General features: G+C 41.1%; 1 protein-coding gene and 2 long non-coding RNA genes across 5 annotated transcripts in view; 2 read left to right on the top strand and 1 right to left on the bottom strand.

Annotated features, from left to right (window-relative positions):
• LOC135089018 (venom phosphodiesterase 2-like) overlaps positions 1–20268 on the top strand; it is a 27176-nt gene extending 6908 nt beyond the window's left edge. Inside the window, exons 2-18 of the mRNA XM_063984166.1 lie at positions 6065–6109; positions 6278–6464; positions 7517–7689; positions 7961–8104; positions 8720–8836; positions 9229–9336; positions 10113–10347; positions 11311–11395; positions 11924–12059; positions 12353–12473; positions 12908–13071; positions 13890–14424; positions 14819–14895; positions 15221–15371; positions 15612–15819; positions 16250–16388; positions 17015–20268. Coding sequence (XP_063840236.1) covers positions 6065–6109; positions 6278–6464; positions 7517–7689; positions 7961–8104; positions 8720–8836; positions 9229–9336; positions 10113–10347; positions 11311–11395; positions 11924–12059; positions 12353–12473; positions 12908–13071; positions 13890–14424; positions 14819–14895; positions 15221–15371; positions 15612–15819; positions 16250–16388; positions 17015–17248 — 2859 coding nt within the window. The 3' untranslated portion in view covers positions 17249–20268. The remainder of the gene's footprint in view (positions 1–6064; positions 6110–6277; positions 6465–7516; positions 7690–7960; positions 8105–8719; positions 8837–9228; positions 9337–10112; positions 10348–11310; positions 11396–11923; positions 12060–12352; positions 12474–12907; positions 13072–13889; positions 14425–14818; positions 14896–15220; positions 15372–15611; positions 15820–16249; positions 16389–17014) is intronic.
• Positions 20269–20503: 235 nt separating this feature from the next.
• LOC135089027 (uncharacterized) lies at positions 20504–21077 on the bottom strand. The gene is made up of 2 exons (XR_010261369.1): positions 20964–21077; positions 20504–20858 (listed from the first exon to the last, which is right to left on the bottom strand). It is a non-coding gene; the product is annotated as an uncharacterized LOC135089027 (long non-coding RNA).
• Positions 21024–26173, top strand: LOC135089026 (uncharacterized). Of its 3 annotated transcripts, none has more exons than XR_010261368.1 (4): positions 21024–21154; positions 21890–22127; positions 23849–23933; positions 24929–26173. It is a non-coding gene; the product is annotated as an uncharacterized LOC135089026 (long non-coding RNA). The 3 variants fall into 3 exon arrangements; XR_010261367.1 differs by having other exon boundaries at positions 21039–21166; XR_010261366.1 differs by having other exon boundaries at positions 21061–21183.
• Positions 26174–27443: the final 1270 nt, after the last annotated feature.

Here is a 27443-nt window from a genome sequence, read left to right as displayed (position 1 = left end):
CCCTATCAGTTATCTCGTGTCTAGCCCTTACCTTGCCTTTATCTTCGACCACTTCGACGACACTGAAAACCTTCTAAACCGTGTCACTGTAGAATACTGACCTCTGGCTCTACGACACGGATTGGCACTAGGTTATTGACCTCTGGTTCTACGGCACTGATTGGTACTGTTTATTACTGAACTCTGGCTCTGTGGGACTGGTTGGCACTTGATTGCTGATCTCTAGTTCCCTTTGGCACTAAAGTCGCGTTTGGTACTAATGGATGTTATTAATTGGTGGTTGTATCGGATTTATTGTCTTTCATTTTATTTATTTGTTTTTATTTACGTATTGTATTTATCTATTTATTATCTTTATTTATTTATTTATTTGTTTATTTATTTATTTATTTATCTATCTATTTTATGTATCTTGCCAATGGTTGAGATTTTCGTGCTTCTTTTGCTGATTATCGTACTTTTGTTCTGTGAATGTACGGTTTTTTAGGTTTTCTTAAGTCTTATGGCATTGAAACTATTAATATTGCTCCTGGCACGTATGTTGCTATTGATACTTTTACTTCTGTTACTACAAAACAACAGTATCTACAACAATAAATACCACCACCACCACTACCACCACCGTCGCCGCCGCCGCCGCTGCCGCCGCCGCCACCGCCGCCGCCACCACCTGATTGCAATGTCACCCACGTACAGGAAAGAACGTCTCTAATACGCTTCACTTTCACCGCCTCCCCGCCCGCCCCGCCCCTGTGTCCTTACCTTCGCCCCGCACACCTGCCGGGAATGCCAACGCTGTTCACACGCTGATCTACGGTGCCACTTCTAAGGTCACTGACACGGGACCAAAAGAAGAGAAGAAGAAAAAAAAAAAAACAGGTTAAGTGGTCAGTGATATGGTAGGAGTCACGTGAGGTTGTGCTGAAGTTTAACAAATAATGGAAATAAAGGAGTTAATCAATAAATAAGCGAATGAATGAGGTGTACTAAAGGTGATAGGTAAATATAGGATGGTTGACGAGTGTGGTTATTAATATGGGTTGCAGAAGCGAGGGTATTGATAGTGGTGGTGGTGGTGATGGTGGTAGTAGTTGTAGTAGCAGCAGTGGTAGTGATGGTGGTGGTGGTGGGATTGTGGGATTAGTAGTAGTAGTAGTAGTTTAAAGTTATTTGTATTTACAGAAACGTTTTTTATGATTCTAGTGGCAGTTGGACAAGAATTCTGCATCACCAACATAAAAAAGCACATGAGAGCACGACTAATCATATACGTGGCTTCTGAAAATACCCCAAATGAGAGAACAAAACGTTTAGGAACACGACCTCGTCTCCTGGCAGAATTTCAGAAGAGTTCAAGGCCCATAGCATTTACCCATTCCCCGATGAACCATAGAAAACCTGTAGCACTTATTTAGAAACACATGGAGGCGACTGTTCCTGCATATTACTAGAGGAAGGGAAAGGAAAAAGGTCTAGTTGATCTTAATGAGTGGACATTGGAGGCAGTTTGATTGACAAGACTTGAGGCTAGTTATTTATGGGTGTTTGTCGCATGAAGGACCTTGTGAATGGAGACTTAGAACGTGGTATAAGATAGAGGAATGTTGGTGGGAGGTGTAGAGTAGAGGTGGAATAAACTGTAGTAGTAGTATTAGTAGTAGTAGCATCGTTATTATTCTCTGCGTACTGTATATATAATTAAAAGCCAAAGGTAAAACATCTTCCCGCGCATGTGCAGTCCTCACGCGTCTCTCATTACCACACTGTACACACACACACACAGGCGCACCTTCACCTTTCCTGCCTTGCCCTGCCCTCAGCTTGCGTTCTTCCCGGCGAGGTCAAGGATTCCCACCCGCCACCACGCACCGCCTCTCGTCCATAACTCGCCCCTTTCCGTCCCTTCCTTTTTTTCGCCTCCTCCTCCACCTCCTCCTCCTCCTCCTCTTGTTGTTGTTGTTGGTGTTGTTGTTTTTGATGGTGGTGGTGGTCTTCTTTTTCTTCCTCTTCTACGTCATATAACCTTCTCCTTTTCCTTCTCTTCCTCTCCTCTTTTTCTTGAATTGCGCACCTTGATCGTCATTTCAAGGTAGTCAAAGGCTCGTGTTCTCGTATCGTTTTCTCTTCAAGATTGTTTTCGAAGGTCGCAGAGATGATGAGTCGGGTTTTCATGTGTGCTTTTCTTATTGCTGATGCAAGATTATTGTTAACTATGTTTAGAATCATGAAAACACTCTTGTAAACCCTCAGTAATTTCCACTACAGTCTGTTAAACTCCTAACACCTTCCACTACAGTCTGTTAAACTTCCCATAGCTTCCACTACAGTCTGTTAAACCTGCAATAACTTAGAATACAGTCTATTAAACTCCCAATAACTTCCATTATAGTCAGTTAAAATTTGAATATCTTCCACTACTATCTGTTAAAACCCAAATATCTTCCACTACAGGCTGTTAAACCCCAATAACTTCCTCTATAGTCTGTTAAACTCCCAACACCTTCCACTGCAGTCTATTAATTTCCCAATAACTTGCAATACAGTCTGTTAACTCCCAATAACTTCCACTACAGTCTTTTAAACCTCAGTAACTCCCACTACAGTCTGTCGAACACCAATAACTTCCACTACAGTCAGTTAAAGTCTCAGTAACCTCTACTATAACGTGTTAATTCGAGCATATAAGACGAAATGTTTAAAAATAAGATCCGGAGTCACTTCTAAACATAACGTGGTCACCTGTCGTGTCTTTCACCTCTCTTTGCACACCTGTGGGTCGCAAATTATCCTCATCATGTCCTCCTTATGTCCTCTCCCTGGTCCGTGAAAGCAGGTGTTGGGGCTTTCTCTCTCTCTCTCTCTCTCTCTCTCTCTCTCTCTCTCTCTCTCTCTCTCTCTCTCTCTCTCTCTCTCTCTCTCTCTCTCTCTCTCTCTCTTTTAGCCTAGATTAGCAGGTCTCTTGGCTCTCTCAGGACACGTGGATCTACTTACTGCCTTGCCTTGGATGATTCTGATGTGTTTTCGTTTACATATTTATTTGATTTTACTTTTTTCGTGTTTTTTTTTATATTCCTTTTCTCACAAACTTCTATTCTCACTTCATCTTTTCCCCCTTTCATTGTTTCTTTCTTTCTTATCAGAGAAATTTCTCTTCTCACCTGATCTCTGACTTTCTTTTCTTTTTTTTTTATCTCTATCTATCTATCTCTTTATCTCTCTCTGTCTTTCTTTTTATCATTCATCCTGTATCACAAGAACCTTTAAAACTACCTGATATTTTCTCTCCTCCTTTCCTCCGTTCATTCCTTATACAAAATTAGTCACCATCTTTCCTTCTTTCTTCCCTTATCGCTGGAAGACCTGCAACCCACCTGATTCTTCCATCTTTCCTTTCATTCGTCAATTTCCTTTACTTCTAACCTCCACAGAATCACTACCGAAGCAAGGAACATTGGAAAAAATAATTGAACACCAGCATACGGACACAGGAAGCCAATTTTATTCCCCCCATCGCATCTGAATCACCTGTTTAAATATTCGTTTGTCTATTAGGGTGAAGCGATACCCCCCCACTCCCCCTTACCCCTGCATACCAACTCTCCCCTCCCCCTCCGCCAACACACTAACCGGAAAGGAAAGCCCACATTGTCGTATCTGTAAGCCGTGTTGATATTCTTGTGTTGCATTTGAGTGTGCTTTGTTCTTGTGCTTGTTTGTATTCGCTTCTCGTCCGATTTTTTTTTTCTTATTTATTTTATTTGACGTATTTATTTATTTTTTATTCAGGTGAAAGGAGAATGCTAATTAACTTTTTTTTTTACTCTTGATGGGATGTTATTTTCGTAGATTTATTTTGTGGTTTAGGTACTTAGGCTACGTATTTTTTTTTTTTTTTTTTTTTTTTTTTTTACATTGATACATTCATATGAGTAGGTTTAGTAGGCAGATTTTTTTTTTTTTTAAGTTCATTAGTTTTTTTTTTTTTTAAGTTGATAGATTTTGAGTAGGTTAGTAGATAGACTTTTAGTAGACCTGGATTTTTAATAGTTGGATAGATTGAGTGGATTGTTTTTAATAGGCTTAGTAGATAGTAGGTTAAGTAGGCTTTTCTAAATTTTCTTAATAGATTAACTAGACTTCGATAAGTTTCAAATCAGTTTAATAGATTTTCATACACCAAACACACATTTCTCTTCAGCATCTACTTTTCACTTTTATTTCATGACCGTATTATTACCAAGGCGTGGCAGAGTTATGCGGGGTTACAGAGTCATACCGGGCTTACTCATAACGCAGGGTGTTTCACTTCCCCGGGGCAGCGGCCTTAACCCTGCTTGCACACGTGACTCATGGCGCCGCAATTTTACCACGGAGGGACGCTGTTGTCTGACTTCTTTTTCCCTTCCTCTGTAATGTTTGCCGAGCCGCTCCGCTGACGTCTCCAGGAAGAGGGGTGGGGGGGGGATGAGTGGTGGAAGGTCTGGGGACTGGGGCGTGGCGTGGCGTCGGGTAGCGTGGAGTGGTGGGGAGGGGAAACCCACTCCTGGATATCTTCGCAGTAAATCCGGTTGATTCTGGATCCGGTGATCACTGTGAATAGTGGGAATACAAAGCGCTTAAGCAGTGGTGTGTGTATGTTGGCATTGTTGCTTGCTGCGTGTGTGTGGCACTAATGTGAAGACAATGTAATTCGTATTCACCGGCGTTTCTATGTCTTATCTCCGACCTGCGTCTTGTTATAGGCTCTGCTGGAGAGTATTTGTGTTTTCAGCGATGTTATCATGATAGTGGTGATAGGTGTATAAGGATCCTGCATCGTCAGTGGAAAAAATCATAATGATAATCTCAAGAAGCTGAGTAATCATCTTCTGGCTTGTGTGAGTTCTGACGAGACCTGAAAGCGTGTAAGAATGCGTTCCTGAGTGATATCAGTAAATAATAGTAATGAATTATGTTTGCTGTGGAACAGACGATAACGTTTTGCTTTAGTGCACATTGAGTCGCTGCCGTGAATGCTGATGAGCGACAGTTAGGAAAATATTTTTTTTTTGTTACTGCACGACTGAGCCTCGTGGCCTGCAGGTCACGGCCAAGATCCAAGTATCTATCTTAGTCATTGCGTGTTGCTTGCCGCAGCCCCCAGCCAGGGTTGGTACATTACTGGCCTGGTGGGGGTGGTGGCGAGGTCGCTGGGCACACCTCCGTTACCCAGAAGTGACAGGACTGTTGAGGAGGACACACCAAAGTCAGAATGACTAGGCGCTCACCTGAAATGTCATGCGTGCCTACGTGACGGAAGGGACGACCACTGCGCGCCGCGAGGGTCACTAGTGAAGCATACCGGCGACAGCCAGTCTTGTCCTGCGGCGCCGGTCTCTACCGTGATGACTTGTCCATGAAGGTAGTCTGGATGACTGTAAAAACATGAAGCTGAAAAGGCCAACCCCACATCAAGCAGTTCCTGGATGTGTGTTGTTCTGTACTGCCATGCGCCATCGCGGCCAGTATGTCTCCGTGATTGTCACCCCGTTGTTAAATGTTCTGCACGCCGCTTACCCTTCAGGCTTCACCGGCTGCGTGTTGTCGGGAAAAGCATTGTGTTCTTGGTAACCGCTATTCCACTGAACTGCTGACGTGACGCTGGTGCCCCATCTTGCGTCCGTCTAGCAGTCCTCCACAGTTACAGCACCTTTTGACATTAAGTGACTCCTGTATGTATGTCTGGATGCCTTCATTATGTGTGACTTGACATGAATGAGCGAAGGGCAGGTGTATGAATGAGTGGTGAGGGGTGGGAAGGGAATGCCGCGATGGTTGAGGGAGGCGTGGCGGCGTGGGGCTTACACACACACACACACACACACGCACCGATGACCTTGAGGTGAGCGAAATTTGCAGTGAAAGCTGAGCACCAGTGAAAGTTATGAGGCGAACAGACGAAACACACACACACACACACACACACACACACACACACACACACACACACCACCGGGTTAAGTGACATCCTCATCATCATAACATTTACCCAGACTAACTCATCATTTCTCCCTCTCCTCCGCAGAGTCCACTTTACACCAAGAAATGGAGGATCGTGCTTGCTATCCTGGTGAGTAAAGAACCTTCACAGCGCGGTCCCTGTGTGTGTGTGTGTGTGTGCATGTCGCTAATACAGGTGATTACAGTTGCGAGATGTTGCAATACTATGTCCTGATGTCCTCTCTCTGTTCCCCGCTTGTCTAACTGAACCACATCCGTCCTTGGTCCACCCTACCAGCTGGGTGTGACCTTGATGGGCCTTTGTATCCTGGGCTTCTACGTGAGTGTCAAGTCGCGCGGCGTTCTGGATGGCGTTCCGCCTACCGACACTACCACCATCATGCCCCTCTCCTCCATTGCGGGGTGGAGGAGCAGTCCCACTGGCCCCTCATGTCTCTCCCTCCTCAACGACACGTGTCCCGAAGGTTAGTGGGGAGCTGCACTTCGTGGGTGATGAAATTTTATTTATTTATTTTATTTATTTTATTTTTTTCATCTCGTGTAAGACAATAGGTAGATTAATGATGTGAAGACGTTAATTTGCGTGTATGTGAAGAAAAAATATGCAGAAATTCGTAAACATTTCCTATCAAAGTCATTTAAAAATTCGTTTACAGAGCTCAAAAGTTTATTCATGTTCTCTAGAAAACAAATTGATTGAAGACATTAATTAGTTAATGAATCAAGGAGGAAATCTGAGAAAGTCAGTTAAGAATGAAACTGCAAATAAATGTCATAAGACCAGTTTAGATCTCACCTTGCACAGGTTTTTCTGCAGTGTACTGATGAAGCTGACCACCGCTTGTCTCAAAGAGGAAATTTGAACAAGTAACTCATCTAAAAAGTCAATTAAATATGTAAACACAACACAAATTTAATACCACGACTCTTACTCTCAGTTTGGGTGAAAATTTCTCTAAACTTGAGTGTGATGATGAAAGAAATGACGAATACTTTGCCTTCTGAGTAACTCCAGACGCCCAGACGATTGTACTGAGCAAAAATAACAATACTGACAGTATTAGATTTGAACCACTCCATCCTTTTGCTGTCAGTGGTGACTTTCTAAATTACAGTTTGAACTTTCACTACACTATTTCATCATTTAAGCTTGAGACTTGACAATATCGGGTATTATCGAAATAACCTTAGCCAATTTTTCCGGACATTGTTTATTTGGGCAAATGCCTTTTCAAATCATGATTTACTTAATAAAGGGATCAGCAGTGAAATTAATCAACTGAACCTAACCTAAACTAACATAACCTAGTCTTCAGATGAAGACACTAATGTTATTTCATTATTATCCATAGTACCACTACAGGCACTGAGATAACTTTATTACACCATTGTTCCGTTTTCTGTGTACTGAAATTATATATGAGACTATTTTATTAAGACTGAGGAGACAATGGTAGTCAGCAAACGACACGAGTATGTTCACTTCAGCTTCCTTGCATGTCTTCCCTCACGCCAGATTTTTCGACGCCGCCGCTGCTGGTGATAGGGCTGGACGGCCTGAGACCAGATGAACTGCGGGAGGAGGTGACACCCGCCCTCGTGTACCTGAGAAAGTGCGGCGCCACCACCCACAACATGGTGCCCACTTACCCCACCACCACCTTCCCCAACATGTACACCATAGCTACGGTGAGGATACACACACACACACACACACCATTCTTCCTTGCAGTAGGCTCTCTTGATTACGACTGTAGCCTCGTCTGGTCAGTAAGAACCCCAGTACAGATCTTATAGGGATGGTAGGATAAGAAATCTTACCGGAGTGGCCGGCAATAGACATCCAACAGACAGAAATGAGAATAGGTTAGAAGAAATTTTGCCCTGCAGTGAAATTATATAGGCTTATGATGATGACAGGCCCTAGGGAGTGTCTAAAGGGCTTCCTCCCCATCTCCAGGGCCTGTACCCCGAGAGTCACGGCGTGGTGGCCAACGAGATGCACGACCCAGATATCACCAGGGATTTCGCGGTGGGTAACAACAGCATCCATAACCCCGCGTGGTGGGGTGGCGAGCCCATCTGGTACACCTCCACCAAGCAGGTACTGAGTGTGTAGTGGTGGTGGTGGTGGTACTAAGGACTGGGTGCCGCACTCAGACTGTTCCTCCTCCTCTTCCTTCAATATCTCTAGATACTACTACTATTGCTACACTACTACTACTACTACTACTATTACTACTACTACTACTACTACTACTACTGCTGCTACTACTACTACTACTACTACTACTATTGTAAAATAATTACTACTACTACTATTACTACTACTGCTACTACCGCGACTGTTAAATAATTATGTACCACTACCAAAGAGGTTTAATGAACTTCCTTGACTGCTACTACTGCTACTTTGAAGTAATTACTACTACTACTACTACTACTACTACTACTACTAAGGACTAGTGTTATAAAAAAAGTGATAATAGTAAATGACGAAAGTTATGCTTGCAGTGATAATAATAATAATAATAATAATAATAATAATAATAATAATAATAATAATAATAATAATAATAGTAATAATTATTTTACCTACTGGCTCTAGCACCTCCACCACCATCTCTTCAATTACAACTCACTCCACACTTCAGACATACATTGATATGCATAGCACTAAGGTGGGAAAAGTGCCTGACTCAGACTCTCTCATCCTTAGGGAATGAAGTCAGCTACCCTCTACTGGCCGGGGTCTGACGTGTCCATCCAGGGAGGCTATGCGGCCTACTGGAAGAGCTACCAAACCCATATCACCTTTGAGGAACGCATCACCAAGGTCTGTCTTTGTCTTGGCTGCTGTGGGGTACTGAGAGAGAGAGAGAGAGAGAGAGAGAGAGAGAGAGAGAGAGAGAGAGAGAGAGAGAGAGAAAGAGAGAGAGAGAGGAAAAGATTAGGTTCTGAGTCTCCTTGTTGTTACTTGAATGTGTGGCAGATTGATAGAGTGAATGTGTGTGTGTGTGTGTGTGTGAGAGAGAGAGAGAGAGAGAGAGAGAGAGAGAGAGAGAGAGAGAGAGAGAGAGAGAGAGAGAGAGAGAGAGAGAGAGAGAGAGAGAGAGAGGCAAAGTTAATAAAAAGTGATACAAAATGATTACAAACAAATAAAGTATAATGCAATATAGGTACCTCTTACATAAAAAAAAAAAAGACTTAGCAAACCCCCTCCTGCAGATTCACGAGTGGCTCGCATTGCCGGGACATGAGATGCCTCACCTTATCATGGTCTACTTTGAGGAGCCCATGCGCACCATCAGGCAATATGGATTGGATTCATTGGAGGTGAGGAGTGGTTGGGGCTTTGAAAATGCATGCTTTGATTCTGATTGGTTTTAAGATACAGATTCAAATACTTGGTACTTGAATACAATTATACTTGATATCTGGTTCATGAATATAGTCTATAATACTCACTGAAGAGGGATTGGGGTTTTGACAATAAATTACTTGGATTAAGATTGATTTTAAGATACAGATATGAATGCTTGCCTCTTAAGTAAAGTTACACTCATTGATTTTAAGATGTGGGTATAAATGCTTGGCTCTTGAATACTGTTTTACTTACTGCCTTTAAGATACAAATACAAATGTTTGATTCTTTAATGCACTTAAGTTCATGCATACAATACTGTTGAACATCTCTCAGGACACTCATGGAAACACAAGTCCAACACTTCATGAATCAGCCTTGACTGCCCTGCCACTGCAATAGGAGAAATGGATATGGAGGGATGTAGTATTTTGTAGGTGTAATCTTTGTGATGGAATTCTACCTACCTATATACCAGGCCAGTAACCATACATGAGGTGACCCAGACAAGGCACCACACATTCATACTTATTTCCGTCGGCCCCTGGTGGAGAAAAAAAAGTCTCATAGCCCACTGTTTTATACTCCAAAAAATATTAAATTCTGCCATAAAATCCCTCTTTTCACTTGCAGGCTGACAAGGAAATGAGAAACATGGAAAGGGTAGAGAGGGAAAGTCTAATGGCCCACTGTACTACACCCCAAAAAAAATTAAATGCAGCCATAAAATCACACTTTTCACTTGCAGGCTGACAAGGAAATGAGAAACATTGACCATATGATAGATGAGCTGATGGATTCCCTACACCAAAAGAATCTGGCACACTGCATTAATGTGATGGTGCTGTCAGACCATGGTGAGGTGCCCTTCTCCTGCTCCAACAACTTCCACATGCAAACCTTCATGAAGGACATTGAAGCACAGGCCTACATTTACACTGGTGCTGTAGGAAGACTGAGGACAAAGGAGACCAAGAACAAGGGTGAGTTGGGAATGTTTGTGAGTAAGAAGCAGCTGCAGCCATCTGTGTAATGTATTGTTGTGTCTTTCAGTATGGTGTATGTGGTATTTGCCTTGCTTCATGTTTTGACCTTGTTTACTTACTGGTTAAGCATTTATGCATTTCAACCTTGTTATAATAGGTAATGATAATAATGATGATAATGATGACAATATATATATATATATATATATATATATATATATATATATATATATATATATATATATATATATATATATATATATATATATATATATATATATATATATATATATATATATATATATATATATATATATATACTTCATTTTATTAATTTGCATACACACAAAGTAAGTTTCATTGAGAATAAAGGAATATACATAAACTTAAATTGAAGTGATAAAATAGCATAAGATAGAAAGATAAAACTAACTCAAGTGAAATTGAAATCAAATCACATAAAGCATGCTATATAGATGTGCTACATTGGAACACACTACATTAGTAAATACAACTGATTCTTAACACCTTACATTACATAGAAGCAGAAGCGTTGGGAGGTGCTTTTGAACATTTGTCTTATGTTGGCTGCTTATATCTCATTCTTAGCATCTTACATTACGTAAAAGCAGAGGTGTTAGGAAATGGTTTTGAACATTTGTTTCATGTTGGCTGCTTACATTTAAGGTACAGGTCGGTCTGTCAATAACTCAACACTCAATACAGGTGATGCAAAGTTTACACAATATGGGGGGATGTTCAGAGATTGTGTAAACAGAAATCATATAAAAAAAAAAAAAAAACTAAAGGGAAAAGAAGGAATTAGGGCATTTGACCTGTTAATTTGCAGTATTACAACTTGTGTTAAACTGAATTTGTGTGAAAAAAAAATCTGTAAACCCTGTCACCTTTACGTATTCAAAACATGTGTTGGATTTTAATTGATTCCTTTGTTTTCAGCTGAGGCTGAAGAAAAAATTTTAAACATCATGAGGTGCAAGAACCCAAAGGTGCGTGCTCTGCCTAAGGATCTCCTGCCACGAAGGTGAGGCGAGGACACCACCATCACTTTCACTAACCATATCATCTTCACTGTCACTTTCATTGCATGATACTCGCAATCAGCTGGGACTCTTATGGATTGAATTTCCAGATAACTTGGTGACAACTGAAGACTTCTGCTTTGATAAGTCAGCTTGTTTGCTATTGTATACACCATATTCAGAGACACTATGCTCTCTCACCATTACTATTTTCAAAGTCTACAGGTACAATTAGCCTGTTAATAAAATAAAAATCATATTAATCTGTTACTAGAACCATGAAAACATCTTAAAAACCCATGTAGCTTCAACTGGAGCCTTTTTGAAGTAGTGGAGTTGTGGTACAGAAATGTTTCAGAATATGGTCTTATATCTGTCTGATGACAATACCCTACAATTCCCCAACAGAATGAACAGAACAGGAGAGTCACCATCATTCCTCCCCTTGCTTTTCTCTCTGACATGCTCCCATCCTCCTATCCTAAGTCAGAAACATTAAGAGTGCACACTAACACCACGTCACTGAACAGGTACCACTACACCAACAACCGAAGGATAGAGAACATAATCTTGGACACGTCACTCAGCACTCAACTTGTCGCAAACTCCGACCGTGGCTGCAAGAAGGCTATCCATGGCTACAACAACCTGGAGGCCCCAATGCAGGTGTGTAGGTGTTGTATTGTGTTAGTGTTGGAGAAAAGTTATAGTGTGTTAGTGAATTGTAGGAAGAAGATATGAGCTGGTTAGGTGTGTGACAGCAGGATTAGTTCTTGAAGTTAAATTGTTTGGTGTGTAAAGATAAGAATGTGATGGATGTAGGATGAGATAATAAGTGAGACATGCACATCAAAAGAGAGGCAGAGAGGTAAACAGGTAGATGGATGTAGGCTGATTAAAAGAAATTTGATGTGTGTGAGGAAATGAGGCTTTTAATTTGGCTTTGTGTGCTGCGACAGGCACTCTTCATAGGCTTTGGTCCAGACTTCAAGGTGAATGAGACCATCCAGAACTTCAGGAATGTGGAGCTGTACAATCTGATGTGCCAGTTGTTGCACATCACACCTGTCAGCAACAATGGTAAGTTATTACTGGCCAGGCACACAGGAAGTTGAGTGTCACTTACCAGAACTTTACTTATGAGATGGTCAGTAAATAATAGAAGATACAAATATACATCAGCACCATCCCATCCCTCCAGCCGTCTCAATTTATCTCTGTTGGTTCTCTCAGTATGCCAATCCTCCTCAAAAAACTTTTTTCATCTTTCCATCTGCTGTCTATCCTGCTCTTGGCCACCATCCCTAGGTTGAAGCAAATATACTCATACATGTCACTGGCCAAATGAACAGAAAACTGGATACCCAGATTACAGATAACAAATATAATAAAGTACGTGATGAAGCATTTTCAGTGTACATATGCTACAAATTAATTAGTAAAAAAAATATTGCAAATAGACTTTCCATTGCCAGCTTGGTGCAGATCTCACATTACACCCTCATCTCCACCAGGTACAGCAGGGAGTCTGAACCAGTTGCTGCGTGACCCTCCTCCTGTTCCCCCCATGCCTGACGTCCTGACTGAGGAGCTCCTGCCTACCCCCGTCGGCATGCTGCAGCCAAGGAACCCTGAGGACAAGTGCCAGTGCTTTATTCCTGAGGCTCAAGATGCACCAGTGAGTAGCTGTCCACTGGTTCTTTCCTGGTGTTTCTTCCCACACGAACATTCCTAGTTAACGTACATTTTGATATCTGTTTTCCATCATGAGTTTGAATTGATAGCATTGCCTAATTTTGAGAATAATGTAATTCTGGTGAGTTGTTGGTAGTTTTTTTATTTGTACTAAGTATGAATTAAACAGCATTAGAGCACCATGTGACAGGAGAAATAGCATTTTCCTGTAACCTCAAACTGCTACGTAACCTTCATGTCTAGTTGCTTTAGCATCAGAATTGTATTAATTTGTGTATATTATGAATGTCATACACACACACACACACACACACACACACACACACACACACACACACACACACACACACACACACACACACACACACACACACACACACACACACACACACACACACACACACACACACACACACACACACACACACACACACACACACACACACACACACGCATTAATAATACATAATAATGTAACATGTAATATGCATTATGTATTATGTATGATTTGTGATATATACTATTATAAATGTGAAATCACAACAAAATGTTATCTCTACTCATTCCATTTTTTTTTATTCTCTTCTGTGTTTTTATCCTCTTGTCCTTTGCTCTTCCCTTCTTCACATTCTCCATCGCTATGTCAGCCCATCTTACTGAAGGTTATACTCTTACACTAAACAACATGAAAGCAGTTATACTTTTACTTCTGTATCTCTCAGGTGGCAGAGGGTTTTTGTCATTCTCCTTTACTCACACTAAACAGGAACACAGGTATACATTTACTTCTCTGTCTTTCAGGTTGTGGAGAGTCCTGCCCGCAGGCGCCGCAGTGATGAGGGCAGCAGCATCAGCAGCGGCACTAACAACGTCAGCAACACAGAAAATGCAGACAGTGGTAACAGCATTAAGAATGGCACCAGTAATGACAACCCTGACACCTCCACCACCACCACCACCACCACCTCCAGCACTACCACTACCACCCCTCCCCCAACCACTACCCCTTCCACCACCACCACCACCACCACAGCCCCACCTACTACCACCAGTACCACCACTACCACCACACCACCACAAGAGACCACAACCCCTTCCACCACTACTACCTCTACCACAACCACTCCCACCACTACCACTACCACAACCACCACAACCACTACCACTACTACCACCACTCCCGCCACCACCACCACCACCACCCCAAAACCAATGACAAAGGAGGAACAACAGCTGCTGCTCAATAAACATGCTCCTTGGGGCATTCCAGGTCTCACCCAATCAAAAGACATCCAGGGAAAACTGAAGGTCCTGTTGCATTCCAGTCATGTTATAGGTAAGTGGCCTGGCCTTGTACACTTTTGGCCTCTATGCTCTAACCTTCTCATCATTCACTCTCTTCTCTTCTCATACTCTGTCACTTTATCATCCTATCCAGTCATGTTGTAGGTAAGTGCCCTGGCTTTGTACAGTTATGGTAGGCATCCCTATGTAAAATTCAAGCTCATGGTCACATCTTTGGACTCAAACCTTCTGCAGTCACTACTCTTAAGGTTAAAATGGAAGTCATAACCATAAAACCATAACCACAATGCACTTTTTGAATTTACAGACCTAACGGAGAAGACAAAAGGGAAAACCAAGGAAAGAGAATGGAAATGTAGTAGTGTTGTTTGCTGCAATTGTTTACTTTTTACCGCAGTACTCACCTAACCTTCTCATCCCCTCAGGTTTGCATGAGACTCTGGCCCTGGCACTGTGGACAAGCTTCACCCTCACCAATGTCACCCTGGCAGAGGTGGAGGAGGTGAGTTCACTTACCTGCTGCTGGGAATAAAGGGAAAGCAAATGATTTTAATGTGCATTTTTCTTCTGTGTGTGTCCTTTGAGTCAACATTTAACTGTATGTTTTTATTTTATTTATTTATTTATTTATTTATTTGTTTTTATTTATTCTTTTTTTTATCTACTTCTTTTCACCATTGTCTTAGAGTGAGGGTTTGGTGCCATATATGAGTCTTCCTCCAGTTGTTTCTTTTCCCTGCATCTTCCTCTGTGACTCTATGACAATTCCATCTCTCTATCTCACTCTGTTTTCCCCTTAATCTTCTCTCAACTGATTTTTGTGATAGGAAGCTGGTTTGGAAGAGCAGCAGCCAGTTCCTGCATGTTGGAGGGCTGATCCCCGCTTGGAGCGCTCTCAGCAAGACCAGTGCCAGAAGATGCTGACTGAAGAGGAGTACCTTGCTAATAATGTCACCCTCACACAGCTCTTCCCAGAGGGTGAGTTAGAGTGCAGCAGCAAAATTGTTGAATGTTGCCTCCAGTTACCTGATATGACAATAACTGCAGGGCATGTTAGGCTGGTATATAGTTTGATCCACACAGCTGACAGTCAGCAAACCATCTAGTGACAGGTGAGCCATCAAAGAAAGTGGCATTGCTGACCACGCTACTGTGACAAGCAGCAGGGCTATGGTAAGGATGAAAATTTGTGGATGACATTGGTTGTATCTTTCCCAGAGCTTGAAAGGAAAGAACTCCTGGAGGCTGAAGGCTACTTACTCTCCAACATGGCTCCAGTGAGGGCTGGGTATGCTGATGGTGGTCGTCAGGCCATGGTGAAGGCTATCAAGGAGTGGACCAACTCATTTGGTACCATCAATGTGATTCATGGCTCCATCTTTGACCTTGACATTGATGGCCACCAGGACCCTGTGGCCACTGTGCTGTGAGTCTGCTTTGCTGTGCTGTGCTGCATGACACCAGGGAACTTAAGATGTGTTGGGAGCAGGATAGACATATACAATGGACAGTGCATTGATTATCAAACCTATGTGCACTCAGGAACTTTGATTTACAAGTACTGAATTAGAACATTTTGCAAGTTACAAATATGTTTTTTTTGTTTTGTTTTTTGTTGTAATTTATGGATGCAGAATTGGAAATTAAGGATAAAAATTACCAAAATTCACCTAATAAATGTTGAAAATATGTTGAACAAAATTATTTTAAGTCTTTTCTTGATCTTTATCTCCAAACAATTTTAAGAAAATGCAATTTATGTGAAAATCATAGATTTTCCTTGGGTCATGAGTAACCAGGACCAAACAACATACCCCTAATGGTCAATGGTCACTCATCATTTCTTTCCCCAACAGGAAGACTGCGAAACCCCTTGTGCCAAGTAACTACTTCTTTGTGATAAACCAATGTGGGTCGTTGCCATGTCCCAGCATGCCCAGGAAGACGCTGGCCTTCATCTTCCCCAACACACACTTCCCTGACAACTGCCTCATGGTGAGCACTGCTGGCCTCACATTCAGTAGTTATGGCAAGGACTGGGAGGTGTTGTGGCAATTTACCTCGCTTGCAGTTTTCTAAGTCACCTGTTACTTCTGTGACATCAATCATGCCTTGAATTTGTCATAGAGAGACGTTACAAATGATTAGTGGTTTGTGAGAATTTTATCCATTTATCCTTTCTGTTAGTACCCTGCTGATTATTTTTAATGAAGTGTACATTCATGCACACATCTTACCATGATCCCTCATTAAATTTCTCTTGGCTGGAGACACCATATCTACATCTTGTGTTTCTGAGTGAAGTGATTTTGTATTTATGTATTCATTTATTTTATTTATTTACTATTTTTTATGTAAATGGGGCACTGGCCTAAGACAACAAAAAAGAAAGAAGAAAAGACCCACTGAGATGCCAGTCCATAAAGAAAAAGCCAAATGGATTATCTAAAATTGGGGGATTAGTGTATTTGAAACCTCCCTCTTGAAAAATTCAAGTCACAGGAAGGGAGAAATACAGAAGCAGGCAGTGAGTTATTTTATTGATCTATTTATTTTCTTTTTCTTTTTTGGTATTGTGGCACCACTGAATCACTCCATCAGTTGCCTTCTTTCTCTGACAGAGTGATAGCGAGTACCTGAACTACCACCTGGCCAACGTGCGGGATGTGGAGCTGCTCACCGGCCTGCAGTTCTTCAGGAATGTGTACAGCCAAGCAGCCCTGGAGTACCGCACCATGCAGCCCCTCACCGCTTGGCCTCTCCCCCCCTCCCAGGACACCCACCTCCTGTCCCTGCTGAGTGACAGGATGGGCAAAGCTGATTCTTTTGCTGCAGAGAACATACAGCTCTCATAACCCAAGTGTGTGTGTGTGTATGTGTGTGTGTGTGTATGTGTGTGTGTGTGTGTGTGTGTGTGTGTGTGTGTGTGTGTGTGTGTGTGTGTGTGTGTGAGGGCTTTAGTAAGAGAGTGGACCAAGTACCAGAAATATAAAAATGGAGCAATGAAATACATTTCCCTGCATTACATTCACCCTGACCAGTGTGTGTGGGAGTGTGTGTTGATGCCTCACTCACCAGTCAAACAGAATGTCACTCTTGCAGGCTGGATGACTGTCTCCCTTTAGATAAAATTTCTGACTTATCTGCAATTTGAGTTCTTTTTCTATGAGAGAAGAGAGGCTGGCTGAGGGCTGGAAAGTCTCTAAAAACATACCAGATTGCTTCCCTCCAAAAATGTGAAATGGAAATTGATCCCAGTTAATCAGAAGACTATGAGACTATAATAAAACATTTAGCTTACTTTTAGACTGATTGGTCCTTGGTTCCCCTCTTTGATTAGGGACTTCATGCAATGATAAGAGGAATGCATTGTACTAGATGTATATACTTGTATTAGCAAAGATGTTTTATTGCACACGCATGCCATAACATTTATGTTGTATTTTTCCCAAGATGAGTAAATGAGTTTATGTGTATGTGTATGAAATTTGTAAATCATCTATCAGCATATTAAGTGTATATGATGAAGAATTATATGAATGTATATATTGATTTTTGAGAGTGTGTGTGGTGTGAGGCAAGGCCAGCGTGGTGTGGCTGCTTCTCCGTCCAGATAGCAGAGGGTGGGGTGCAGTGGGGTGCATTCAGGAGTGACACTCATTGTTTGCTTGTATGCATCAGCAGGAAGAAAACGTGAACTGATTGGGTTGTTAGCAGTAAACACCAGGGTTGGAAAAAAAATCATGATAAAAAAAAAAAAATCAATTTATTTTATTGAAATTGGATTCTTTTATTTAAGTAGATTTTTACTTAAATATTTCTTTGCATTAATCCTTGTTTGTCTGCACTGATTATTTGTTTCAGTCTTACAAGGCCGTTTTCTTGTATTAAACTTGGTTAATGTTAATTGAAATAATAATTTAATATTCATCACCTAACATGAGTTTCTCATAAAAATCATAAGTAGGACTAAGTTTAATCAGATCTATTATATTATATATTTGCACTATAAAAAAAATTAAATTCATTAAACTTCATAATTAGATTTATTGTTATTATCAACAAACTTTTTTTTTTTTTTATGTATTTGAGTATTTTTCTTGTAAGAGATGGCAATGATTCACTGGTGCCTGACATGCTGCAGGACCAGTACAGGATCACTACACTTAGTACAGGACAAGTACACTTGATATTTTTCCTGTGCAACTGCTTCACATTATCTTCCTTCTTACTTGTGTGTCTGTGTGTGTGTGTGTGTGTGTGTATATATATATATATATATATATATATATATATATATATATATATATATATATATATATATATATATATATATATATATATATATATATATATATATATATATATATATATATATATATATATATATAGTTTCAATCCTTAGATATTTTATTCTCAATATAACACTTAAATAATTTTTAGTACAGTAAATCTAATTTTGATTTAAATCATGATTTTTTACTCTGATTTAAATAATTTGATTTAAATCAAACCAACTCTGGTAAACACACAAGCTGAGATATGGATAAAAAAAACTATAATATATTTTTATATAGGGTACAAAAAAGATGTTCAGAATCCAGGACTCAAACATTATATATTTTAATAATTATCTGGATGAATAAAAAGTAGGATTTCTATATTTCCAGTCTTGAAATCTCAGTATTGGAATGTTCCTGACAACAAGAACTGGCATTTTTACTTCCTAATAATCCTAATTACTGTCTTTCTTTCTATTTTTCCTAGATAAGTATTAGGCAGAAATGTAACCTTGAGTATACTAACTAGTGATGCTAACTGTGAAGCCCTTTTATTATTATTATTATTATTATTATTATTATTATTATTATTATTATTATTATTATTATTATTATTATTGTTATTATTATTTTATTTTATCTATTTATTTATTTATTATTATTTTTTTTTATGTGAGAGGGACACTGACCTAAGACAACAAAAAAAGAAAAAAAGGTCTACTGAGATGCGCTGTTTAGTTGTTTTGTATTTGTGGTTAATGTATAGAAAACGTGGCATGTGTTGCAGTGAGTCAAGAGTGGCAGAGGGTGGTGGTGGTAATGGTGTCCTGTGTGGGTGTTTGATGGGTGTGTATCAGTGTGGTGTTCTTGCAGTCAACCTGTGTTCAGAAACCATGACATTAAATAGAAAGAAGTGAGAGAATTTTCAGCTGTGATACATTCCAGCAGTTCAGTATTTGGCATTATGGATGTAAGCTTAAAACATAGATTCTGAGTTGACATCGGCCGTGGCTTGGCTTATACGTTGCTAATTATCATCTATTCACTCCATTCACATTCCAGTTGTGATAAACAGGTAGGATCTTTACATGTGAGAACAAGTAAGCTTTTATAATCAGTACCATTATAATTTTCTTGAGGTATTTATTAATCTGTCTATTAATATCTGACTCCTGCTCCTGGGAGGTACAAGAAGCCATTTACTGGTGTTCTTGTACTAGCTATATTCTTTTCCTGTCATTCTCCTCACGTACTCTGTGCACTCTGTCGGTCTTTCTGTCCACTGAAGGTCGTCTTGCATTCTTCACTTATTACCCATACTTATTCAAGCCCAGCCAGGTCGATGTAGAACCGTTCATTAACATTTACATCACACAGCTTCACAGTCTGGTGCTTTTCAACACCTGACAGGTAACGTAAAAGACTGCTGCCGACTCGAGTACTTCCATTGTATTGGTGATTGTTTTTGTACACCATATCATGACATCATATAGTTACCGTAGCGAAAGGGATTAAGTAATAGTTATGTATCATTTCAGTGTAGGTCAATTCTGTGTTGTGTTCTGAATGGTTAATTAAAAACACCGTAAAACATATCTAATTTTATTATTAGACCACCCTCACACGGCTTTCCTTCACTACCAGTGTGTCTTCACCACTAAAATTTGTGCTACAGACAGATATTTACTGGCTGTTTTTCATTAGGAATGGTTAATTGGCTGTTTTGATCATTTTGTTTCTCGAACATAAATATTACAATATCAATGTTAATGGTAATTTCTTTACTATCTTATATGATTATGTAAAGATCTCAGAATCGTATAATATTCAAGAAATAAAAAGAGAAAATAGTTTAATCTATGTGAATCGTAAATAACCGCGTCAAGGGACACTTCAGTTCATGCGCACTACGCTGCGCACTGTTCCGAAACATGTGGTGAAGCTCAGCAGAAAAGGATGCTGCCATTGCTCAGAGAGACAGACAAGCTGCAACAGCCATGCGTGTGATGGCCCGTCAGAATTTCGCCGGGACTCAGGATGGCCGCAGCTCAGGGCGACACCAGGCAAGACGCGGAGCGAGATGTTACCGAGGTGCGCCGCCTGGACTGAGGAGGAAAGCCCTGGACGAGGCAGCAGGTGAGGCAGTGCATGGTCGCGGTGCACCGGCCTGACATGTTTGTTCTCTCTGTGAAAATGTTACTGTTATAGGAAGAAAGGGAAAAATCTCACATATGTGTTTGCTCCAGGAAATGTCAGAAATGTAATTCAGCCACCACCATTGCAACTTCACCTGCTCAGGGTCAGGGGCGTGTGTGCTGCGAATTGAACAGCAACTGAAATATGTCCTATGGAGGCATCAGACTCCTCTTGTTATATAATTGCCATAACATGAGCTCGGCAGTAGCTAGACACACGCCACTAGCTCAGAAGCTCCTCTCCTTGGGGTGACCAGTTGGAGGACATGACAGCGCTCACTTACCAGTAAGCCAGGCGGTACGTGGGCTTCCCAGGTAGGAGGCTCCCAGGGGAATAATAGGTGTTGGAATTACCATGTGAATTGTACCGTATTATTTTGTGTATGCGTGAAGCGAATCAGTGTTACCTATCACACCTCTAGGGCCTCGACTTACCCAGCACGCACAAAATTGTTAGAGAAGCAAACAATTGATTAAAACAGGCGTCTGTTGCTGACACCACACACTGTCACGGGTGCAGATTTGAAAATCCATTACTGAAAACATTACTTGTTTCCAAGAGATAACAGATGGAGTACGAAATGCTCCAAAGTAGTGAGGAACGAGACAGGGAACACCATATCCGTGTGCTGTGTGTTCAAAGCTGCAGTAATATCACAGTTCCATGCAATATGTAGCACGTCGGTATGGAGGACCCCGTGTCTCGGATCTTAGCATTTAAAGTAATTTGAATCTCTACATCATCAGTTGGAAATCACTAATGTAGTGACAAGACAGTCAAGGCTGATTTAACCCACTTGGGGCTTGGTGGTCATCTAGGCATGATTACTAAGTGTTGGGGTAGTTTCCTTCAATGTGCTGACAGAGTTCTGATTCTCCCAATGAAAACTGATGGCTTATTCATCCTGCTTTCAGATTAGTTTCTTGGTGCTCGCATGGTGGGACACGTAGTACATTTAGTGCAGGCAGAGGTAGGAAGGATAAATGAAGCTTAGTTTTCCCCACTTTTGTCTTCTTACAGGAGTGTGCGAGAGACTGCCATTACGTAGATCTCACAGACATTCAAAACTGGGCGACTTCCTATTCAAGCTCAAGTTTACGTGAATCAGCCATGAGGTGGGAGAGGGGAAGTGAGCCTGCCAGCCTGTCTGCCTTCTAGCCAAGTAACAGAAGCCTACAAAGAGGAATGGAAGAGCCTCACAACAAGTGTGTTTTCATGGAACACCATCAGTAACAGTAACCCTTACACCCTCAACACAGTGAGTGGCAGTGCACTTTTTTTTTTGGCAAATGATAGAGTTTTCATATGAGAAATTCACCAGGAAATGAGGTTGGCATTCTACATACTGTACTCGTATATATGCTTCAGTGATTGTTAGAAAAAGTACATACCTCTGGAGACAGGGATCTCTGAACTTGTAGGGTGTTTTTAGTGGTTTTAAACATTTTTCTTAGGTCTGTGCATAGAAACAATTGGTAGAAACTGTAAAGCATTGAGTTTTGCAGTCACTACTGTGATCAAAAAAAAAAAAAAAAAAAAAAAAAAAAAAAAAATTGTTCAGTTACTGCAGTAGATATTTACTCCCAGCGAGGTCTAAAGCACTGAATCAGGGGGTGTTGTGAACTTACCATTAAACCCAGCTGTGACCCCACTGAATGTTTCCCTCTGTCTTCCAACACAAGGGGGCAGTCACAGCCTGCTCTCTAAAGACATATGGCGGCTCCTAAACCAGTCTCGGAGTTCTCATCTGGGGAGGGAACCACAAATATCCCCAGGTTGGAATGCCCTTCTGGTATCGACCCTAAGTGTCTTAACACCCCACTAAACTTTTTCTTTATTAACTTCCACAACATTTGTGGCCTTAAATCTAATTTTCAATCTGTAGAACAGCACTTTTCCTCTACTAAACTCATCTTTTCGTCACTGAAAGTCAGGTGTCTGAGGCAACTGACAGTAGACCCTTTTCTGTTCCCTCCTACTTTCTCTATCCTCATTTTCAATGCAAAGCTGGATGTTGCGTCTATGTGCGCAACAACTTAACCTGCTGTCATGCCCATGCTCTTGAATTTGAGATTTCTACCATCTGGCTATGACTATAGAGTCAATCTCAAACTAAATTCATCTGTGCCATTTACCTCTCACCTAACTCCTCTGACAATAAGAAACTCTTTGACTAAACTTCCAAAGTGGAGCACATTCTGATTCCTCTCTTTTGCAGAGAGCTCCATTCTTGGAGACTTCAATCTTCACCACCAGCTTTGGCTTTCCTCTGCCTTCACTGACCATCCTGGTTAACTAGCCTTTAGCTATTCTATCCTCCACGACCTAGAACAACTGGTCCAACACCCTACTCGTATTCCTGACTGTCTTGGAAATACACCCAACATTCTTGACCTTTTCCTAACCTCTAATCCTCGCTGTGCCGTCACCTTATCTTCTCCGTTGGGCTCCTCCGATCGCAATCTCATGTCTGTGTCTTGTCCTCTCGCTCCAATCCGTCCTCAGGATCCCCCCCAAGTGGAATTGCCTCTGGCGTTTTGCCTCTGCTAATTGGGGGGGGACCTGAGGACGTAACATGCCGATTTTCTTTGGAACGATTACTGCTTCCATGTTAAACCTGTCTGTGTGTGCTGAGGGCATAACAGAGGTGATAGTGTCTGGCATGGAGGCACATGTTCCTCACTGTTTCTCGACCTAAACTCCAAACCTTGGTTTGACAGCATGTTCTCATACTATACATGATAGAAAAGTGGCCCACAAAGGGTACTTGAGCAATCCACCACCTGAATCTCACGAGCTTTATATTTCTGTTCTGGAATTCTCCAACTTGCCAAAAACTCCTTCACATTGCGTCAAAATTGATGAAAAAAAAAAAAAAAAAATTGGCTAACTTGTGGCTTTTGTGTCCATAATTTGTATCACACTGCTGTTTTGAAAGCAGGAACTATTAAATTGACACTAATTAGTTTTTTCTTCCAGAGCTGGGTAAGCATGACATACAGTTCGTCTCTTTCCTGGGGGACCTCTACAATGGCAAACAAGGAGACTTTACTTCTTATCTAAGGTTTGGAGTAATGGTTGGGAGGGAGAAGTGTAGTAGTATCTGCCGTGGTGGTGATTGTGGTGTGGTTTTCACAAGTTTATTGATAGTTTTGATAAATTTGTAATTTATGAGAGGTAGTTTCAGTGATCACACAGGTTGTCGTCCACAGATGATCATTTTTCATTATTGGTGGCTTAACCCATGACACCTGCCTCTGCCTCTCAACTCTGGTGTTAGCATTTCACATATGATTACCATGAATATTTACTTTAATTTTACAAGCTGCTTTGAAACAGTGTAGTGCTATACATATAGTATTGCCTGGACAGTGCAGTAGGTTGGCTTGAGTAAAATGTCTTGAGCATTACTCGATCTCAAAACCTCTCTCAGTTGTGGATTTACAGTGAATGCAAAGATGCAGGCATACACGCACCTTTGCTGTTAATGGCTCGAGTGGCCTGGTCAGTTGTTGGACTTGGAGCGTGTGTTGGATGATGCCCCTTATCTCAGGACACAGGACCACTGTGACATCTGGGTTTTCACAGTTCACCCATCCCAAATTTCACTAGGTACCCATTTATTGACCAATCTAAGGAAGCATGAACATCTGGATGAGTGAAGTATTGACTGCACCAGATTCAAACAGGAGCAGACAGATTTATAAAGCCAGTCAAGCTAACCACTGCACCATGGGGGGTATTAGATGGGTGCCTGGGGGAATCTGGGAAGCCTCTGTGTCAGTGACCCCGTGTCCTGGTGAGGAATATCATCCACCACAGGCTCAGAGGCCAATGAGACAGACAAGCACAAAGGCCATGCACAGCTTCCAGCTGAAGTGTATGCCTGTAACTTACATGCAACTGAACAACAAAAATTTGCAGGGCTCTTAAGAAAGAGGCAGGGGGGTGTGGATGTCAGTTTTTTGGAATAAGGTATGATTAGTATTATAGTAAAATTCTTTACTAAATGTGTTTATTACATCTCCCTCTCTGTTCATTGGTTCATTATAATTCCAGAAAATCTGCTTCCTGACTCTGAAGGCTGAAGCACGATCAGCAGCACAGCAAGGCCACACATTCCAGGAAATCTGCTCCCTGACTTTCAAGACAAGCAGGAACATGAAGCAGCACAGCAAGGCCACACACATCAGCACTGGTGCAACAACTCTGAAAAGCATCTAGGCTGTGTGCATTGTGGGATTTGAGATGAGTGTGCCATAACTTGCATACTATATAGCATTAGTCCATTCACTCATAGCTTGGAACCAAAGCTACTTTTGTAATGCCACAGATTGGTCTTGTAATGCCACAGATTACTCAGTGGCTCAATCACTTAACCATACAGACTGGCTTACTTTTCTTCCCATGGCTCAATCACTTTCCCATACAGACTGGCTTACTTTTCTTCCCTCTATCTTCTTTATTTTGTGCAATATTTACTTGGTTTCAAGATCATTGGGCAGAAAAATATTAATAATATTAATACCAATAGTAAATTATACAAATGGGTTAAAATTTACTAGACAATAATTGAGTCTTGATCATGATGCTACATTTCTCCCAATCATTTACTATGCTTCTTTTTTCTCGCTACATTTCTCCCAATCATTTACTATGCTTCTTTTTTCTCCCAATCATTTAATTCACCACAAACATATTATCCTCAGCTCCCCTGTCCACTCAGAACCCATTTTGTTCCTCACCTAGCACTCCAGCCCTCTTAATCCATTTACACAATCTCTCATTCAACACTACACACTAAAAACACATTGCCTGCTTATTCATTAATGCATTTGCCCTAAAATTCAGCTCTTTCTTACTCCTCCCTTATGCAGCAGTCACCCTGTATTCATTCCACATTCTTGGCACTCTCTCTCCTCCTCCCACACCTGGTTAAATACCTCGGTCATCCTGTCAGTCACAACTTTCTCTATTTTTATACATCTCATAGGATATTTCATCTTGCAAGGAAGAACAAGTTCCAGCATCTACACTAAAGTGGAGAAAGGCTGACTGAACCACACAACAATCAATGATAAGGTTACAAAAGTAGCTTATACTCTAGTTGCAAGTTTTGAGTGATTGGACCATACAGTGTGAGGTGCACTATGGCAGACAATATACTCACAGGTGGGACTTGCCATGGCAATTCTTCTCAAATCTCCACTTGCTCATTGAAGTTCCTCACTGCATTGCTGCACCTTAGAATGTTCACTGTCCAGGTTCCACACTTCATATTAAGACTACTTCTGAACCTGTAAAATAAAAGGGTTTTTAGCAGGTTGAACATGTTTGCTTGACTTCCATCTTGGTGTTAACACTACACTCTGGTTTTTGTGATCCTGAACAGCAACTGTATTCAGCCAGTTGTGTACAGTCTAGTCTAATCAATCTGCATTCCTTGTCCTTATGATGCAATGGAAGTTTGTCTCAAACCCACTCCATCTATATCCTCAGGCATGTAGTACTTTAAATGATCTAGGGATAAGTAATAAGCAAAACAAAATATTAGAGGACCATCAGCCCCTGCCTCAATTGTACATACTTAGAGATGCTCTGTCCTTTTGTGGCACCACTTGCCCCCTCTACCTAAATTTGTTGCTTGAACTCAGATGTGTTCATTCCTGTGACGTCTTCCATGTTGAAAAATCTACATCATCCATTTAATTAAGCCAGCAACTTAAACCTACAGCTACTGGTATTCTGTTGTGAATCTGTGTGTGTGTACAAGTACTAAATGGGGAGGCAAACTGGATGGAGAGAATTACAAAATTGTAACTAGTTACAAATTAGAGAAACGGTCCACAGTGAGTGTTGAGGTTGCTAGGTAGTGTACTGGCTACTTAGCTGTACTGAGGTCCGTGAATGTCTGCCTCCTTGTTGCGCACGAGCTCGTGGGTGTCTGCCTCCTCTTGTTACTCATGTGAGAACTTTCACTGACCTAAGCACTGGCAGTTGGGACCTCCACCTGGGAAAAAAAGAGCATGTTAATAAAATAATACTAACAATAATATCAACGAATAGTTGTAGTAATAAATAACGATATCAAACATACCAGTGAATGAATACCACAAGAAAAGTCGGTAATGGTCACCGTGCTCAATTTCCAAATTATTACGCTCTGAACTTACCAAGAACTTACCAATCTTTATCTCAACTGTAACTTGTTTACTAGTAACAAGTGTTTACTAGTAAACAGGTGTTGAGCCTTTATTTACAAGAGTGAGGCTATAGAGCAGTGGTTCTCAAACTAAGGTTTGAGAACCCATGCAGGGTCGCATGGGTCGCAGGGACACAGGAACATTATCATGCTTTCAGTGTTTCAGTGTATTTCAGCTACTTAATTGAATTATTCTTCTTTAACCACAAATTACTTTTGTTATGTATGTTCATCTTCCCCCCACCTCCCTCCTCCTGGGCCCCACGTAATGGTGTGTCTGACAGGAATGACTCAAACGCGTATGTTGGACTGGCAGTGGGCCCATGCAGGCTCGTGCGCGGTGTCTATTTTCCACCGACCGCAGGCGAGGGA

This window comes from Scylla paramamosain, chromosome 32, assembly GCF_035594125.1.
Source record: "Scylla paramamosain isolate STU-SP2022 chromosome 32, ASM3559412v1, whole genome shotgun sequence".
In the NCBI taxonomy this organism is placed as follows: Eukaryota; Metazoa; Arthropoda; class Malacostraca; order Decapoda; family Portunidae; genus Scylla; species Scylla paramamosain.
Note: the sequence above shows the minus strand (reverse complement) of the source record. Positions and strands in the feature narration are given on the sequence as shown.